At 30.3% G+C, this 21091-nt stretch overlaps 1 protein-coding gene across 1 annotated transcript in view; it reads left to right on the top strand.

Moving 5' to 3' along the window:
- Positions 1–21091, top strand: part of LOC143223920 (uncharacterized) — a 164144-nt gene that overhangs the window by 80836 nt on the left and 62217 nt on the right. The window contains exons 24-28 of the mRNA XM_076452394.1: positions 1560–1631; positions 9988–10090; positions 10873–11079; positions 15581–15616; positions 17247–17375. Of these exons, the coding sequence (XP_076308509.1) occupies positions 1560–1631; positions 9988–10090; positions 10873–11079; positions 15581–15616; positions 17247–17375 (547 nt within the window). The remainder of the gene's footprint in view (positions 1–1559; positions 1632–9987; positions 10091–10872; positions 11080–15580; positions 15617–17246; positions 17376–21091) is intronic.

The raw sequence follows: 21091 nt of genomic DNA on the forward strand, positions 1-21091 counted from the left end.
ATTTTATAATTTGTTATCTGGCTGTTTGCCAATGGTTTTCCTGTACTGGTTATTGAGCAGCCTTATCCAGTACCTTCTATTTTTCCTATTCTTATATAGTTTTTTCCTCTCTTGACCATTCTCTCTTGGTTCTTTCCTTTTGGTTACTTTGTCCATTTCATACTGCATTCACATCTGTTTCCCTTCCATTCTTCTTCTCACTCTGATACAGATCATTTGCCATAATTTTGTACTCTCTGGTGCTACGTTGCCCAAATGAATTCCTTCTGTTATTATCATTTTCACCTCTTACTCCATTGAAATCCTTTTTCTGCCTGAGACATTTTCCCTGTCACCTTTATAGGTTGAATTCACCACCTTAATTGATTGGCATATTATTCCTTGACTCCTAATTGCTCATATATTTTCCAACTCTCCCCTCATCAAAACTGGTCTAATCACCCCTCCTCCAGCTGTCCACTTCTGTTGCCTGTGGGATGAAATCATTCAGGCTGGCATGTGGACCACACCACACATTGTCATTTCTCATTATCTTTATCATTTAGCCATCCCTTTCTCATTAGGATAACAAGTATTGTCCATTACATCTTACATTTCTGAGTTCAACTGTGAGTGAATATGTAATTTTTCTATTTTATTATTACAATTACAGGGACTTGTTTGACATTTTGGATCTCATTTTGTCACATGTTGTGTCTGTTTAGGTATATCAGTCCATAAATCCACATTATACAGCCATTAAGATCTATAACACCCACTGTTGAGATAGGTTTTTTCCATAAAACAGCCAAAAATTTCCTCACAGTATTTTGCATCATAAAAACGTCTGTCCCAGACCATATCAACACATGGACTATCATGAGTAAAACGTGTTAGAAAAGCTGCTTATTCCTCTGACGCTAGTTGAATAAGTCAGGACTGGCTAGCTTTTAAAAATAGGGCTTAATAATCACTCGTATTATTTTCAGAGTTATGTTCTCTGAACCCGCCACTGTGCTGTTCCCTCCTTTTTATGTGGAGTACAAAAGTCCTTGCCACTTACAAACTCCTAGCTTATACTTGATATCATCTGGTTTGGTACTGAAATTGACTTATAGTGTTTGGCATATCAAATGAATATTGCCTAATCCCAAAGTGAAGATTCAATTCAACAATATAGTTAGCTAGCTGTGTCAGAAAGGTCTGTTATACTTCTATTGGTGGAAGGTTGTTACATGCTTATTTACATGCTGATGTGCAGCTTTATCATATGTAATTGCATGAAGGAAGATTAGAATTTCAAGGCTAGTGGGAGCAAAACTTGCACATGTAGAGGGTAGCACTGAATGAGAAAAACTATAAAGTGAGTGAAGGTAAGTATCTATCAGAACTACATTTTCCACGTAGGAGAATTATAACTTTATCATCATGTTGTTTGTACTATGGTATTGAAGATTGTGCAAGTAAAACTTGTTTAAGAAATAGAATAAGTATCATGCTTCACTTTAAGTATTTAAGTTTTAATGATTTTAGATAAGAAGATCATGCAGATTTATCTGATATATTTATTTTTATTTCAGCTAGTTAAAAAAGATTCATCTCTCTACACCTTCAATGAAAAAGACAATCATGTGGAAATATTATTAGGAGAGGTAAGCTAAATAACTGAAGTACTTGCTAAAATAAAATCTCAGCACATATCTATTTTTTTGAAAATATACTAAAATGAACTTTTATATATATTTAAAAATCGTTTTTTTAGAGATTAGGTGACCTTTTTATTTAAACATTTTCTATGAGGTAAGTTTTTTATGTAACTATATAACAGTATATTTTATCAGGTAAAGAAAGAAGAGAATTCTAATGAAAGTTAGCCAGAGGTCAACTGGTTTTCTGCATATATTTATCTAGATTTAAAAGCTATTGTTTGCATGTTTTGTTTGAAATTAAACCTGTATTTTCTTTCCATAAACTAAATGGCTTTGTCAGCATCCATTTTATAATTCTTTGCTATGTCAGTGAGAAGTTTACAGACTTACAAGAGTAACATCCCAAAGTGGACAAAGTGTAGATATCCCATTATATAGTTTTGCACAAAGAGAAAAAATATATTTTGAATGCATCGCTTGTAGAAATATACACCAGATTATGATTTTGTTTTTCATTAGGTGAATTTAAGACCTAACTTTTCATAGCTGATATATGGGCAATTACATCACATCAAGACAAGTAAGGTGGATAAACAGTTAGTGGCTAAAAGTTATTAAAAATACAGTTATATCTAAGTTACAAGGACAAATTAGTCCTATCTTGCTCGAAATTATTTGAATTCTCCTTTTAAAGGATGACGAGTGCCTTATTATGCAAAAAAACATATTCAGGGAAGGTCACAAACATTAATGGTTTTGTGCAGAGCATGCTGAAATTAATCAAAAATCAAAATATATGATTAAAAAAATTGTGTTTGAAGTTAACTAAATTTCATCTTCTGAAAAACACTTACCTCTTCTCATACTTTAACTTTATTCTGATGAAATTTTCTCTTTTATGCCCATCAAGTAAGTACTCTATGTGGATGTTAGAGTTGCTCCTTTTCCATGGAAGACATCTAATTCCTCATACACATAAAGATGGAGTTTACAGGAGGTCTGATGTTTCTTTTTCTGTAGTCTCAGAGAATGAGCTTGTGAGGGATAAGGGAGAGACTGGTGAGGATTGATCTCTGTTTTTATGGTTATTTACTTTGTTTAGATAGCTAATCATGTGCCTTGGAAGGATATATTGCCTTCTGCATTGTTTTTTGCAACTAGTATATCAAGTTAGTGATGTCTTGAGATTTTTCCTGTGGCTTACTATTCTTCCTCCTATATGTATGGGAAAAGCAATTTGGTTGATTACCTATTACTTCTATGTTCATTAGACGTTGTGCATGCTTGTAGAATTGTGGATCAATTGAATGAGGCTGCTGCCATGTTTTGTCCACATCATTTATCAGATCAGCATGCTTTACTTCTAAATCACTTGGAGGACCTATATTTACATTCCCAGATGTTGAACTGTCTTCTTTTTCTTTGGTGTTCTAGGTGTCATGCCAATATTTGTCTTAAACTTCATTCTGTTTTCCAGTATTTAACTGTCCCTTACAACAATTTTGCACTTTTTATTTTTATTGCAACTGTTGTCTGATGTCTTTCACAGATTTGCTGCTGGAATTTCAGAGAACCATTTACTGACTTCTACTTTAGTAAGGTTATTAGCATTTGCTCTCTTCTTGATCTTTTGGTTGGTTTGTACCTCAGATCCTTTGAAGAGAAATGTCTTGCTTTAGGTCATTTTCACTACTTTCTTTGGTCTTTAGAAGTCTTGGAGAAGTTTCTTTTCTAAGACATTCGATTTTTGAAGGTATTCTAGGTTCCATGGAATCTCAGAAGGATGTGGTCCATTTCCATTTTTTTCTTTAGACACTGACCTCTTACCTTTCCCAGTCTTTCATTCAGGTTTTCAGCTTCATGTTTTATTCAAACACAAGGGAGTTTCTGCCCTTATAAGCAAGAATTCTATACCTGTATGGAGTATTACAGTGGCTTATGTTTATACCTTAGGGTGTTCAGTCTTCTGTGGGTTTGACTCAGATCTGTACAGGAAGCATTTCTCTTCAATCAGTGGGTCATTCACATTCTTACCAGAGGTTTGTCCTTCATTTCACATCTCCTCCATTGTCTTCTATAATGGTTGTTTTTCATAAGTTATTGATTCAATTACTATAGAATCCAATTGACAAGAAGAATTATTTTTCTTTATATTCTTTTCTCACAATAAAAATCACTGAATATTTCACTTACACTACTCCATTAGTTTCCACAGTTGTATCCTGAACTTCATATAGTTGTTTCCTTTTCATCAAAGTTCACACAGATGAGTTCAATTACTTTAGAGCACTATTTGACAAGACAAATTACTTCTTTTATCTTTATTAAATTGTGAAACTCACTTTAAGATATTGCCTGTTATGGCTAACCACTCACGTGCCTGATAACTTCACATTTTCTTTCACTAACTAATTTTCTGACTGAACTACACTCAACTTTCCTATATCTATATTTTGTTCACTGGGGCCTTGAACTTTCTCTAAACTATGTGATGTAATGCTTTAACAATAGAGTAACAAGAAAAATACCAAAGATTTGAGTAATGTGATGTTAACAATAGTAGTAAAGTCACAGACAGCGATGTAATAGCAAACACAGTTTATGGCTCATACAGTTACACAACAAAAATTTGTTACAACTAACATTTTTAAAACAATCAATCTTCTACACTGCTGTGATGAAAACTAAATGATCATTGGATATTAAGTTTCAATATAAGCTAAATAATAACAATTTCACTAAACAGTTTTGTATATCTAACAACCATTGTTTTCATCTCCAATTACACAGTGTTTTTTTTTGGGGGGAGGATATGGGCAACCTATGAATAACTCATTTCTTTGTGTCAGACCTACAAGTGTTCCCTACAGTAATGACCAATTACGGTATGATAAAAACATTTGCAAGGATGCATTGAATGGTCTAATGACCCTGTCTGCTTCCAGTCCACTCAGTTTGTGCTGATAACCCTCTCCCAATCTCCTGTCCTAAGATATATCTTTATGCAGATGCTTCTTTCCAGGGATAAGAAGTTTATATAGAGGATATGGAATTCAAAAGGTCTCTGAAAAAAAAAGGAATCTTCTCTCCACATCAGTTTTTTAGAACCTCTGGCAATTTGATGAGCTAGGTCTTGGGCTATCAAATTGGTTTTGAGGGAAGATAGTAATGCTTCATGTAGACATTTCCACAGTGGTCTTCTGCATTTCCAAGCAAGTGGATACTCACTTCAGGTTTTTTTTTTTTTTTTTTTTTTTTTGTTTTCAGATATTGGATTTTCTCTTTTTAGCCCACAATCATCAGATTGTTATTCTTTTACGTCTTATTTCAGGTTTTGAATTTAGTGATCAATTAGTTACCTCATCCAAACAAAGTTCTTTCCATTGAATGGATGCTTTGTCTACAGATGTTTTGTTGGATCTGTGTTCTGACTTGATGATGCCAAAGTTTGTTACTTTTGCCATTCGCTGGAATGCACAGCTCCCATCACTCTGGTCTCCTGTTCCTCATCCACTGGCTTTGGGCATAGATGCTCTCAGCTAGGATAGAGCAGGTCTTCATTTCAGATTCATGTCCACATGACTTTTTTACCATTCTACATATGTTCTTTTATATTCTGATTGGTTCTTTCTCCTCAAATATTCAGTGACTTTCTCTACTAATCAACTTCCTCCATATCTCATTTTATGAACACTCAGATCCAGATTGTCTTTTATGCCTCTTTGTTGTTCTGTTGAAGATACTGAAAGGTTTTGGAGTTCATATCACCATTTGCTTATCCATTGGGATCCTAAGGTGTCATGCTTCTTATCCTCTGTCACTTTGACAGGCTAGATTCATCAACTGGTGCATATTAACTTACTGTGGATTTTTATTGCAGGGTGGAAGCTTCTTTTGTTCTCATCTGACCAAATTTGCCACATCTCAATGTCCCTCTTAGTTTGGGAGAAGGTTGTACAGGCTTGTATGTGAACTATGCCTAATTCATTTATATCTCATTATTTACATGAGTTTTGACAGTTGCTTCCCTACAAGGTTTTTGGCTACCCTCCATGGCCATTTTTTACTTCCTGGCTCATTTGTAAATGAGGTGAGTGACTTCATTTCTTTTGTGTGTGTTTTTTTTTTTCAGGGCCACTTTAGTGACTTTCATTGGGATTTCTCTCTGTGGTTGGTGTTGCCTGGTAAGGTGTGTTTATTTTTAAATCTGCACTAGCTACCAGTTAATAATTTTTCTTGGTAGCGATAAGCTCTACTGAGATAGGATGCTCCGTAAAATAACCTCATGTGCTTTCCAGGTGATACACGATTGTAACACAAAAACAAATGTACTACTGGACCTCCATCCCTGCTGACCAATTATACTGTTTCTGGAGCATGATTCCTTCAGACTCCCCAACATAAGTATCCCCTCATTTCTCCTAGTGGATCATGATAGTCTTTACCACTTCCAGTTTCAAATTGATAGAATGGTACACAAAGGTTTATTCGTTTTGAATGATGCTTGTACACATTATTCCATTAATGGAGATGAGGGTGAAGCTGGTGCTCTCCTACCAATAACCCTTGATGGTTTTCTCAGACGTATGTTAGGAACAGGAACAGCCTACCATGGAACCTTTTCATAGTTTTGGTTCAGGTGGTTAATCTTTGCTATGCATTTGGGCTGTGTGTGTCCCATTTTTTGGTCTTTCCCTTTATTTCAGTGATCATGGAAAAGGGTCCTTGATGACTCATACTTCCCCACACTGAGTGGCACTTCCTGTGCCATTGATTTAACTTTGTTTTTACCACATCTTTCTCATAATAGTGGGGGTACAAAATGTTGCTTTGTCTCTTAGGATGGGGAGTTAAAATTTCAGTTCTTAATCCCAGATCAGGTAATCTCTGTTTCTTCATGTTGATTTGCTGGGAAGCTTATATACAGATCTGGTAATGGGGTGTATTGATATGGATGGAGAGGATCACAAGAATTAAATTACTATGAGCAATATAGTAGGGTATAAAGGCTGGATCAAGTGAGGTAAGCTACATATTAATGCTTAGATGAGAAAAGTTTGTTAGGATAAAGCTAAAAAGTCAGAGGAGGTGAGTATTATCAGAAATACAGTTTTGGTATTGTAAAATGTTAACCTTAAGGTACTTCCTTAAAATATCTGAAACAACAATAACGTTTTTTTTCTGTTTTAATTAGTTTTGCATTAGATGTGGGATGAATACATCTGGACATCATATAGTTAATTAACTGGGTTATTTCTACTTTGATTTGCATAACTTTCTACCAACAACTCTGCTCTTCTAAGAATGTCACAACATCTTGCAGATTTAATTTTAAAATTTAATACAACTTTAATATCACTTTATGTGAATACAATTATTTCAGTAATGTCCCCTGCTAGTACAGCAGTAAGTCTATGGATTTACAATGTTAAAATCAGGGGTTTGATTCCCTTTGGTGGACTCAGCAGATAGCCCAGTATAAGAAAACACATACACGAACATTACAGTAATGTAGTTCATAATTCAACTCTTTATATCATATAAGATTTAAGCTCTTAATTTTAAAAGAATGTATTTAACAAATTCTCAGTCTTCACTTTTGTTGTCATTTGAGTGCTTTCAGCGTTATTCTTTCAATTAGTATAACTGTAGAATTCCAATACATGCATCATTTATCTCATTTTAAACACCACATTTATACAGTGACAAAGTACAATGTTATTGTTTGAACTTTCTAATATCTCTGTTTTCTTAGATATAAAATGAATAACTTTTCTCAACCCATAACAAAAAACCCTCCTTTTATCCTTAACTTTCATAGCTGGGTCAAAACCACATTGTCTTATTTGATATACATGTTTATAACCAACAGAAAGAGCTTATTTTAAACTGTTCTTTTAAAATTGGCAGAAGTATTCAATAACAATACTTTTTGATTCTGTAACTCAATGGTAAGGGAACTTGGTGTTCATAGTATTTAACATTTTGTTAGTATTTTAGTTGGAAGGATAGTTTAATTATGACTATATTTTGGCATTCTATTTGAGTCTTTGATGTATTATTTATGTTTAAAAATGCATACTTCAAAGGTAGCTTAATTTTGCTGTTGACACAAACTTAGAGAAAAAACTTTTAAAGTTAGGTTAGAATGAGTGCGTAAGTCCATATCTGCACATATGTGTATGTACTCTTTACAGTATTATGTGTCACTCTTCAGGTATGAACAAAACCAAACTTAAATATAGGCAGTAAAATGACAGGTAAATTGTATGTGAAGAAGAAAACAGAGAAATTGTGAATAATACAAAATCTTATTATAAAACTATATCAGTTATAGTAGAAGAAAATAGTAAATTCATTTTATTTCATATTTTTCAAAATTTCATTTCAGTTTCACTGTGCATTTATGATTTAGCTACAGTTAGTGTCTTATAAAATAAAAAATATCAGATAAAATGTAAAATTTTACCTAAAAATTGTTAATTATGTGCAGTTAGCCAAGTTCTAATTGTTATACAAACAGATACACCCTATAAATGCACAGAAACTGTTTTAGTAAAAATGCTGTATAACAAATTTGAATTTGCTGTTACCTTTTTTTTTTAATTCATACAAAGCTAATTGTGGGGCTATCTGAACTTGCATCTCACAGATTGTGAGTCAAGTGTTCTAATCACTAAGTCATGTTAGGCCATTTTATGTTTTAAAATTTAAAACTTTGCTAAATTACATAAAGCTACACTTAGTAAATTCATTAGTGTAGTAAATAGCATTGTGTATAACTTCACAGGAGCAAGGGTTGGTATTAAATGCCCTCACTGTCTCAACAGAGTTAACTATCTCATAACTTCAACTTAAATTTTATTTTTATGTCTCATTACTTTTTATAAAGATTTATATACAAAGTGATTATTTGTGATAGAAAGCTTTGAGTCATGTAGCAGTGTCAAGCACTCTGTGTTCCTCAAGCAGAGGAAAAATATGACTTCTAACTATCTTGTGGCTAATTTCTTACTGCTAACTTTTGCTAAGTAAGTTGGTTCATTGACAGATTTTATATTCTGCTTTTTGATATAATCATTAGTGATCATCACATGGTTTAGTAAATCCGTACCATTTTGGCTAAAGAATACTTTTTCATTTGCAGTCTGACAGAAATTTTGTCAAACTATTATACTGAATAATTTTCATTTAAAACCAACAAATGTATTTATCAAATTGTTATTCTGATTGGAAACAATGTAAGAATAATGTGTTACTCAATGTATAATGATAGCCAGATGCATGCTGTTCCTAGTCAAGTTATTGGATAACTGAAAGTTTTATTAATTTTGCTCTCTTTTCTCTTGAGCATTTTCTTCCAGTGCCTGGTGCAGTTACTCTTAGTGTGGAAATGTTTCACAGATATTACTTATTTGTACATGTAATTAAGATTTTATAGCTAACTGTATCATAAACTTTTCAGAACCAATGATTTAAAATCATAGGAAGAAACAGTATTAGCCATAATAATGTGCACATGTAATATTTTAGAATAAATTTAATGAAATTTTATAGTTTTCAATATTTAATTGAAACTAAAAAATCTTATAAGTACAATTAGATTAAATGTTTATATTTCTCTATTTTACATAGATATCTTAAGTATTGCACTCAAAACATTTTTACGTTTTGTTTCTTTAATTATGCTTTCTTCATCAGAAACATAAAAAAACCTGTTCTATATATTGTATGCTCTCCACTGTTGTCTAAAAAAGCAATTTGTAAAGGCTTATAATAATAAAAATCCAGCACAAATAGCCCTTTGTGTAGTGTAGCACTTAACAATAACAACAAATATAATGAAAGAAGTATTTCAAGGCTGTCTGGTACATAGCTGAGTGGTAAGTCTGGGGACTTCTAATGCTAAAAATTGATACCAGTGTTTGGTGTAGCATGAATAGTTTATTGTGTAGCTTTGTGTTTAATAACAAAGAAACAATAACTTTGTATTATTATTGAGTGATATTTTTTTGCAGGAACATGAGTGGTCAAAAATGTTTTATTGTTTTGTTTTTCACTTATTTTATAAAAGTGTTTTATGTGCTGAACTAACTTCCTATATGTGATATATATTGTACAATTTGAATGATATATTTTTTTGCATTTTAGCTTTATAGTTTCAATAAGGTTTCAATTTTTTAAAAATATCTCTAAATTCTAAGTGGTATTGATACCAGCAGTGCAGTAGAACATAAAACCTAGGTGAATTTTGCTGTAAATTATATAAAGAGAATCATTTTATCTATTTCCTTGAACTAAAGGTACACCAGAAGATAAGTGGATTTTATGCAATTGACATTTATATGTTTCCAAACAGATACGAGCAAGGTCAACATGTTTTTCATTTGCTATAATACAAGAAATTAAAGTAACAGAACTGAAAGAAGCTGTTGTAAATGTTTATAATAAAAATGAAAAAGGTAAGATGTAGTTTGTTTTTATAGTTAAAAACTTAATCTGAATGTCCTTTTTCTTTACGTGGTTTCTGCCTGTTCAGTTGTTTATCTAGTCAATGAATGGAGCTACAAGATAGATAAGCTATTTTAGAGCTTCAAAATTATGTATGAAATATAGTAGTTTTTTATTTTATAACTGTATGATTTGTAAAAAACTCAGAAAAATCTGTTTTTAAGAAAAACCTATGAAGTGCTTCTTTTATGACAATAACACATTTTGATAAATAATGAAATATATTATATAAGATTTTAGTCATGAAGTTAAGTAATAAATTTAATGTTTTACTGCACACTTATGTCTTGAATGCATAAGTTTTGAAATTATTTGAACATTTTGCTTTAAATTATTTTAAAACACTTTGAAAAAACACACTAAATGTACTGTATTTTTAATTAAATTTTCTGTTAAGTTTTATTTTGTAGTTGTATTTTTCTCACACATAAAAATAATTAGTTTGTTTTTTCAAGATGAAGCTATGGATGAAACATAAGAGTGAAAATCATGCTAAATTATCTTAATTGATCAAGTAAATCATAAGGTATGCAAATGTGCCTTTAGTATTTATACTTTATTTTGTAGACATTGTTATTAAATTAAAATTAATTATTTGTTGTTAAAATTTAATATTTATATTTATTTGAAACTCTTTTTAACTTTTATAATACATTTATCTCAATAAAATATTTGTGTTATGTTTTGTACAGTGAAGATAATCAAAACACTATTTGTTGCTTCTCTGCTCTAGGTACTGAAACGTTCTTCCAGTTTTTAGTACCTGAGAAATGCTCTAAAATAGTGCAAGAAGGTGGCATATTACAGGATTTCTTGCCTTTTGCCTCATATCTATATATATCTAAGCTAAGTAAATGCCCAGGTGTTCCTGTAAGTTGTCCAATTTGTCAGAATTCTTTCGACAGCAACATACATTACAAACTGAACTATTTGAAGTATAGTAGGTTTCTTTTCTTATACTTATGTGTTTGTAAGCATATTTTAATTTCATATATGTTTTAAACTTTCATGAAATGTTTTCTATAGATAAATTACATAATAAGTTTGTTTCTAAACTAGTTTGTATAAAAATTCAACTTATTTTAGTAGTAAATGTGTTTCTAAACACAAACATGCCATTTATTCAGTTATTAGTTTATTATCCTTGAAACTAACTAATAAATGAGTTATTATATTATCCAAATAATTAACAACTATAAATAAATTATATATATTGAGCCACATTTCTGATTGACATTTAAAAGAAAATTAACATACCATAATTTCGTTTATATCATTTTAATTTTTAGCTTCTTTAATCACTTTTGTTGTAAACTTTCTCATTTGAATGTATTTAACCTATCAGCATTTATATGGTTTTCAAATGTAATTTTGGGTTGATATTCATCTATATTTGAGAGAGCCATTGATGATAAAATAATTCATCATTCAATACTTGATGTGCATATTTTTTCATTAATATTGAAATGTAATATTAGGTACACAATAAAATCTAGCATGAAAATTCATGGGACTCTAAATATCACACAAGTTTGTCATTAGATTATTAAGGTAAGATTGTGTCTCACACAAACCATTCGAACTATTAATCAAACTTTGTTAAATGACTTTACAAAGCATCTTTTATTATACTTCCAAAACTTTTCTATTCCACTGATGTAAAACTAATCATTTCTAGGTCAATTTTTACCATCTCCCTTGAAAGCAAGGTACATTTACAACTTCCAATATTTTTACCTTTGTCCATTAATTATGGACTTTAACAAAATAGTAGTGGTTAACATATCTAATCCTTCAAACCCATTGAGGAAATATTATCTAGCTAAAGATCTTTATAATTCTTTAAAGTTATTTTTTTTTCTTTGTAAGCTTAGAGTAATTGTAATAATTTTGTTTTTTCCGGTTTCTGCTTATTAACTTTTCAGGATGAGAAATGTCACATACATTTTTATCAGTAAAGGTAGAATTTAATAACCTTTCCTTATTACCCTTTAAAGGCTTTATTCCTATTCTAACATTTGCTTTTAATCAGAGGTTGTGAGGTGGAAACACAAGGGCATGCCATACCTGTACTTGTTTTAACAAGAATGATGTATTACCACTATTTTGAATGGATCCAACCTAAAATGATCATGCAGTATGTATTTTATACGTAGTGAAGTATTTAACCTTTTACAAAAATCTTCCCCATTCTCCACCTTATCAACCATTTCTGTATTAGAAGTGAACAGTAAATTGAAAATAGCATTATGCCTAGAAGGTTCCCTGACTAATTAGTGAAGAAAACCATACTGGACAGTTTCTAAAATAACTCTTCTCCCTCATGATATGAGTCCAACATTTCTTAGTCTGTATACCAGAGATTAAAAATTCTGCTCATTTATAACTTTATTTGCAGTACAAGTACATGGGAATTTTAATGATTGATAAATATTCTTATTCATTTACAACAGGGATCAGTGAAGCATTACTATAGTGTTAAAATTTACATTTTATAAAGGCATAGAAGAATGAGACCCATAAAGTGGAAAGAATGACAAAATATTTTCTTGTCCTAACACTTTTACACAGTACTGTTTATAATAATACTAGTAAAACAGTAGGAAGGAAATGGTGGTTAATTTTATAAAATGGTGATACCAGGATGAATCTGTACAGTCATTATATTTCTTGAAGAATAGTATTTCCTTAAACCAGTCTTACCCTACTGAAATGTTTAAGATCAAATAACAACTAAAAATCGGCTTAACACTTTTTTAACAAAATTCTTCTCTCCTTGACCAACCTAAGTTGAATAACTCAAACCTCAATGACACAGATATTGGCTCCATAAAAGTAAAAATATTTTTAGATATACACAACTGTTGCATTTAAAAGATGATACAAGAGTTATGTTTTAAATAGTTATAAAGCAAGAGTGTTAAATTTAGCAATTTTAGAAGTAACAATTTGTTGAAGGTTTGGTTACATAACTGTTTACAAGTCATTTGTTGTATAGTTCAGTTATTGGAATTGATATCACATAACCTAAACCTTCTGAATTATTCACATTGTTTTAAGTAAGTATTGTTACATTATAATGTCTTGTAGTTTGTTGAAAGTTCTTGGCCTCAGTAGGTTAATATATATACAAGTGGCCAAGTTAGGGTAAGTAAATTAGTGAAAGTGAAGTTAGACTATGTATCAGTCAGAGTAATGGGTAATTTCTAAAATGAGTTTCACATCTTGTACTATAATAATACAGACAGAGATGAATAATTTCTTTTGTCAGAGAGTGTTCTGTAGTAATTGAACCCACCTGTGTGGACTTTGACAAAACAGAGATTCAGTTATGTAAAGCTGCAACTACAACTGTGATAACCAATAGTGTAATAAATTCTCATCCATATGTGTGACTTGTTTTGAATATATTAATTCATTGTGTGCTGTCCATTTATTGTTGAGCTTTATCCCAACCAAGTCAGAGACATCTACTGTAAAGAATTTGTCTCCCATAATGCTGACAAATGCCTTGAACTCCTAGGTGATGCCTCATGGTATTGCTCAGCTGTTTCCCATCAAATTTGTTGATATTGTGTCTCCCTGATTTGCTGATAACATTGCATGGTAATATTTCATGTGCAAGTGGTATTGGTCATCTACAAAAAGCACTGAAGATCCTGCAAACTTTGAACTTAAGCTAAAGGAAAGCTTGGTTTTAAGGCAAAATAACACTTCTACTCATTTTTTATTGGTTTCTTTTAAAAACCCATGAACATGTATTTGACTAACATGTATTTTTATTTAATTTTGAAAAAAGCGTTGTTTTGCTTGGTTTACATAGCATTTGAATTATGGAACAAAACTGTTACATGTAACACTATTAATAGTTGTTAAATACGAAAAATTTAAATAATGATTTTATACTTGAGTACTGGTTAATGTTAGGTTTTTGTTTTCAAATCAAGAGAACTCCTTCCATTTTTTTTCTATTCATATTATTTTTTCTATCAAAAAAGTCAAAAGGGGTATTATTTTGAATCATTTATTCAAACACATTGGAAAGGATTTTTGACTGTTGCTTTAATTTTATAGATATTCATTGGCAGATTTCTCCAATGTAAGAATTACTAAACTTTTTAGATCTAATTTGATATAAGGATCCTGGAGTGCTCTTTTCAACAAAAATGTGAAAAACAATTTAGCCTAGGTTTCTTGTTTTAAGGAGATAAATTTTGCATCTAATTTCATATTGTATTCTTTTATTGTTTTTGACCAAGTTTTTATATGGCATTTAAAAGCCTCTGAACACAGTAAAAATACAATAAAAATATAGGCTTTAAATGTTGTTGGTTGTGTCTCCATTTATTATTCATTTTCTATGGGTGTTAAGTTTTATTTATAATTGTGAAGGAATACTTGTGTTGCAAGTTAAATTTATCATAATTGAAAAAAAAAACATATTAGAAAAAAGAATATATTTCCAGCTGTATGTAAATAGGTGTTTGTTACCTCTATTTTTATACAGAATCATGAAAAGAAGTCTTATGAATGTAAGTTCAATACTTAAGACTGACAGCACCTGTGCAAATTTTCCATAAAAAGGAAAGACATGATCCAAATGTTTCTTGGGCACAATAAATGTGTCTGTATAAGGTTATAAGAGAAGATATGCTCTACATATTTTGATGGACAACATTATTCACTAGTTTCACTGAATATATACAATTATGAAAAATAGTGGTATGAAATCTACTTTCACGTTTTTTATATCAAAACATTTGTTTTCAGCTTTAAACATCATGCTATTTTGGCTTGCATTCAAATGTGAAAGAAAAATATTGAAATAACCAATTTCCTTAAAGGTCATAAAATGTAATTGGCATTAAGGATCTATAAAATTAGAAAATGAAGTGAGGTGAAAGTGGCAGTTTGCTTTTCATGATGATGAATAAATGACCTAAAACAGATGAAACATGATTTATTCTTCATAGACTGTCAATCTGGTTAAAATAAACATTCAGAAATAAGTTATTTATATGAGAAGTAGAAAAAAATAACTGATTTAATGATACTTCCAACAATTGATGTAAATTGATCTTAGTGAAAATTAAACTTATATAACTTCTAAAAAGATAGACACTATATGTTCCTCAGCTGTCAGATTACTTGGAATTCATTATACATTTCAGTTGTATTTTATTTCTAGTAAGTTGAGACAATAAATTTAAGTGTGTTTAAGAGAAAGATTCATAAGTATATGAATGTTAAGAGCTGGTTTTAAGATTTTTTTCAAATTTATTATTGGTTTCGAGGATAGATCAGCTGAGATAGACCAATTGTTTCCATGTTGCCCCAAAATCTTGTGTTGATATTTTTGCTAGTTTGACTTTAATTTATTATTAACTTCATATTGTGATTTTATGGTCACAAAAATATGTTTCTTTTCTTTTCAAATTTAGTTCTGGTTGGAGAAATATTTAACAAGCTTAGAGATGGTATGTGATAGTTTCAAACTACTTTGACTTTTCTGATAATATGTAAATTAAATTAGGCATTTGTATCAGAAGATTTAAAAATGTATTAAAATATCATAACATTAAATCAAGCTGTTAAGTTTTAATTGATAGCAAATACAATAGCTTTGATCATTTTATTATTCTTTAGTGTTCTTATAGTTATACAACACCAATTTCATGCATTACATACTTCATTCCTATTATTCATTTGGCAAAAATATTGGTCCATTTAACATGTTACAAATTACTTGAATCCTTGCCAATTTGGAATGATTAACAAGTCTGAAGTGCCAAGTAATAAAAAGTTACTGAAACTTTATTACCTAGTATTTTATATAAATTGCACAAGTTTATATTTATTTTATATTTTTATTCAAAGAAGCTTGTAATTTAACACTCCTATGAAAAGTGGAGCCTAATAGGCCCCAGAGCAACTTGAAAGGTTATTAATATTAGGCTAATAATTTTGTATTTAAATGAAATTGCCATTTAAATCCATTAATGAATAGATTAACGAGATTCCCACTGTCCCTATCTACTATCTAGCGAAACCACAGCCATGGGAACGGGCTTGGAGAAATCAGGACTAGAAACGTCTTTTTGTAGGAGTGTTGAACACTGATTAGTTTCATACTTTATATAAAATCAACATTTTTGCTTGAATTTGTGTAAAAATATAGACTGTATTTTACATTTTAAAATATCTTAATTTTTAAAATTAAGTGAAACAATCACTGTTTTAAAATCAATATTTTGTCAAAATATAATAAATAAACAGTATATAAAGATCTTTAATTATATTATATTGTTTATGTTTATTATAATAAGACATTCATTTTAATTAATGCATTTACAGCTTTTTTTAGCATACATGTGGATATTGAAAAACTTTCTGAGGGCATCTAGTTGTCAGGAATAAAATTCATAATAATCAATTCCTGATGACAAGAAATCCACTTGAAATAAAAATGTATCTCAGAACAGCTGGTATGGTTAACCTGAAGAAGACAAGGGAAGGTTGAAATCTTGTTCTCTGCTTATCAATGAAAGTGTTAATACACATACCAGCTTGAAATAAAAATGTATCTAAGAATGGCTTGTTTGGTTAACCTGAAGATTATCTAGAAAGGTTAAAACGTTCTCTGCTTATCATTACATTTGTTAATATCCATACCAGCCATTCTGAGATACATAATACTCAGTTGTTCTTTATTTTTAGTAAGTTGTGTTAATATTGTTACTAGATTGATTTCAGTTTAATCTTAATACCATTTTAATATTCTTATTGTCAGGAAAATCACAATTTTCTTTTCAAATTTAGTTTTGTTTGGAGAAATATTTAAGTTGTTTTGAGACAATTTCAAACAACTGAAAATGTATCTAAAAAGTTTCCAAAAGGTCAAGAAAAGAACTTGTTGACTGAGCATTCTGAAACAGTGTAACTAATGTGATATTAGAAAAGAAAACTAATATTTTATTTGCTCAGAGCACAGTTATCAGCTGAAGAATTTTAATTTTTTTATTTATTCATGATCAAAGTATGGTATTTATTAGTTAAGATTTAACAAGTTGTTCATGAATAATTGTTTGTTTCTTACATTTCTGACAGATGATGGTAGCTTATGTGGTTCTTTCTCCATTGTTAAGTTCCTAAAAGGCAACAAAAAACATTTTAACAGAGAAGTCCACTTCAGAGTTAAGAATAATTGTGGATGTAGCCTGATACAACACGCAAGAGGTAAGTTTTTTTTTTATTATTTAAAGATGTTATATACATACATATTTTTGTTTCATCCAACTGTACTAGAATGAAAAAAAATAGGGTTTGTCAGTCATGTTTAGTTAACTCTCAAAACATTAAGCAAAACTTAATGATTTTATCATATTTAAACATTATTCATAAGACATTTTTTTATTTACAAAACACTTATTAACCTGTCAGTTCTAAAGTATTATGAAAATTAATTAAAAAACATTTAATTATTAATCTGTAATAAGTTCTTTATTTTCTGAGAAAGTTTCTCTGGCAGTAGAAAGTTAGAAACATCACACAAGTAAAATCATAAAGCAAGAGCATGTAGCTGTGTAATATTTGAAAACAATATTTTAACTAAACAGAAATAATGAAATAGGAATAGAGTTGTTTCAAACTTCTTTCACTATTTTCTTGAAGAAGGAAAGATTAATAAAGAATAAACTTTTTGAAAATGGAATGTTCCTCAATCAAATAAAAGAAATTATTATCAAATAAAACTGATTTTGGAAAATAAAACTGCTTTATTTTGAAGAGTATAAAATTAAAAAAACTATTAGATGTAGCTTTATTCTGAGAAAAACTTGTTCAAAAATAGGTGGTATTCCTACACCTATTTACAGTTACAGCTTTTACAATAAGGAAACTGTTATTCAGAAAAGCCAGAATGTTTCAATCACTGGTGCAATCATCTTCATCCAATTTTTAACAGTAAAGACGGTTTTAGTATTCAAACCAGTATTCAACAATTTAGCAGTGTATCTAATTTAAAAATTTATAGTAACTGCTTTTGCATGTGTATATCAATTCACATGAATGGACTCATTATATTTATGGTTGAACAGGAAAAAAAAAGAAAAAGTGGATAAATATGAAAATGTGAAATACCTGCATCAGGTTTGGAATTCCTTGAGAAATAACAATCAAAAAATTATACAGATGTGCCGGGATATATTTCTTAATTGTGGGATTGATTATTACTGAAATATTAAACAGACTTATTTTTTTTCTGTTAATGCCAGGTAATTTTTTTTTAACTGTGACATTCTTGATCAGAAAAACTGGTTGGTTTTGTTCACATGTTCATGGACTTGGTAATAGGGGTTTTGATGTTCTTCTAACCCTATTTTCACATTGTGTTCTGTTCCCCTACTTAAAAGGCTGGGCAATTGTTACATTAGTTTGTAAGAGTTTTCTTGTGGGGAAAGTTCATTGCATAATTTTCTTAACACGAGTTTAATTTGTGTTACAGTGATGAAAATGAATTTAGGCAGTATTTTAGGGACATATTTACGTGCTTGTCTTTTTCCAAATGTCTTGTAGAGACAAAAACGGGACGATTTGACATGGAATAACCCAGAAGCTATTAAAAAATAGAAAGAAAGACACTTAATAAACAAATAAACTCAAAAAACACTCAACAGGACAAAGGAAATATAATAATTTGCAATACCTCACATATAGAAAAAAATCATCATATTGCACACAGTAACACACCTGAATTGAAGTTTCTTTCAAGTAAAAAATGTATGGTCAAAGGATACTTTAAAAATTATAACTCAAAACATAGGTTGAACACCATCTTGATTTTATTTGTAGATTATATTCAGAGATGTAAGAATATATGGTAAAAATCTGAAAAGACTGAATAACTGGTGACATGGTCAAACTGTGGCCTGAAGTAGGGCTATTTTTAGCTAAATCATAAAAAGTTGCATGCAACTAAAGTTTTTTACAGGAGATCTAATAGACTTTTAATTACAACAGTTGCTGATTTATCAACTGATATGTTATAGGAAATTTGAAAAAAATATTCAGCTTTGCATCTTATTAAGTCTTAAAGCTATGGCTTATTACATAAACCAATTTTTTTTTACAATTTGGGGTTTTCAGGTGATTTTAAAGCCTCACTATGCAAATCGTAAGAGAGATAAACTTGGTTTGAGACCATTTTTGAATTATGTGAGATTAATTCAGTCAGTGTAGCAAATTGCAGCCTTCTACCACCATTACTCTGCAGCTTTAAGCAGCCAAAGTTGCCCATAAATGAATTCGCCAAAAATAAAAAACAATTAATTAAATTTTACAGGGCTGTAAATCAGAAACTATTAAAGATATTGATCTAATCTTTGGCAATTTTTCATTATATGGGTAGATGAGCACATGTGAATTTTTTCAAGGCATTCTGTAGGGGTCACCTGCAGACCCCTGGATGATTTGACATGGAATGACCCTTCTGTAACTACTTTAGTATGGAACTTATTTACATTAATAAAGAACTGGAATAAGTGTGAAACATCTTCATTGATGTTTTCTATGTTACATAGATTGTATGCTAAATTAAGAAAGCTTTTTAGAGCCTTAACTTTTGGTGGATTACATGATTAGAAAATCGGTGTATGTAATTTTCACTTATTTTGTTCTTCTATGAATTTTAGTGGTGAAGCCTTTGTGGTATTTATGTGATATTAATTTATAAAAATTTAGTATGTGGTTATTTTCAACCTGTGAATTTTATGTCTTTAAGTAGTTTTTTTTTTGTATTAAAGAAATTTTGTTTGTTCATTTCAACAAGTGAAGATAAAACAAACATCATCTATATATTTAAGGCAAAATGCAGACTTATATAATGAAGTCACTATTGCATTTTATTCTATGTTATGTAATAAAAGATGGTAAAAGTACCTGATGATGAATTTTCTATGACAGTTCTGTATAAATGAAGGAAGTATGAGTCTCAGTATTGAAGGCAAATGAATGTACTTAGTTGTAGCTGGTTACTTAGGTGTTCCCATTTTATGTTCATTCTCTTTTTGGGATGTTGTGAAAAAATTTCTGTCTGATGAGAAGGGGTTTGAGAGAAAAAGTTTACAACATCAAAGCTAGACATAATGACTATTGCTGTCCATCCTAGGTAAGTGTTTTTGGGAGGTGCGAAGGGCTTATTTTGGAAACAGCATCCCAAAATCCAGATAAAGTATATACCAATATTTTAATTTAAAGAGTTATAAGAAGACATAACTGAGCATAAGGTTACTAGGTTTGCCCAAACTGAACTCCATTGAAAATGTTTGGGGGTGGATGGCAAGGGAAAAGTCTATAGAAATGGATGTCATTTCCAAACATTGCTTGATCTTTGTGAAGCCATCTTCACCTCTTGGAATAACATCCAGCAAGCCTTCTGCAAACGCTTATATCGAACATGCCAAAGCAAATGTTTGAAGTTATTTGCAATGAAGGCCATGAACAACAACTCACTACTGAGACCTCTTGTTGGGCATTTGCTACCCTGTTTAGGACTTCTTTTTGGTATGGTCTTAAACTTTTGACCAGCTAGTATTTAGGCTAATTTCATAGTATTCACATTTTCCCTATTAAATGCTAAAAAAGTTTGTTTTTTTTTTCCCCTTTTTTTATTTTTATCCTTTGAAGCTCTGCTCAAATAGTAGGTTGAGTCTAACACTGCAAAATTCATATTTTTCCTTTATGTTCATTGGCCTTAAGATTTTGGCCAGCAGTGTATGAATAAAAACATAATTATTTTACAAAATGCTTGTTTTGTATGTATATCTTTTTAATTTTAAATATTCTTAAAATATTTAGTAATGTATGTTTCATCTTGTGAAATTTTTCTGTTGGAGAAATTTATGAAATTCAGAGCTTGGCTATTCAATTTTTAAAATACATGATTTGTTACATAT

The sequence above is a fragment of the Tachypleus tridentatus genome, chromosome 8 (assembly GCF_004210375.1).
Source record: "Tachypleus tridentatus isolate NWPU-2018 chromosome 8, ASM421037v1, whole genome shotgun sequence".
In the NCBI taxonomy this organism is placed as follows: domain Eukaryota; kingdom Metazoa; phylum Arthropoda; class Merostomata; order Xiphosura; family Limulidae; genus Tachypleus; species Tachypleus tridentatus.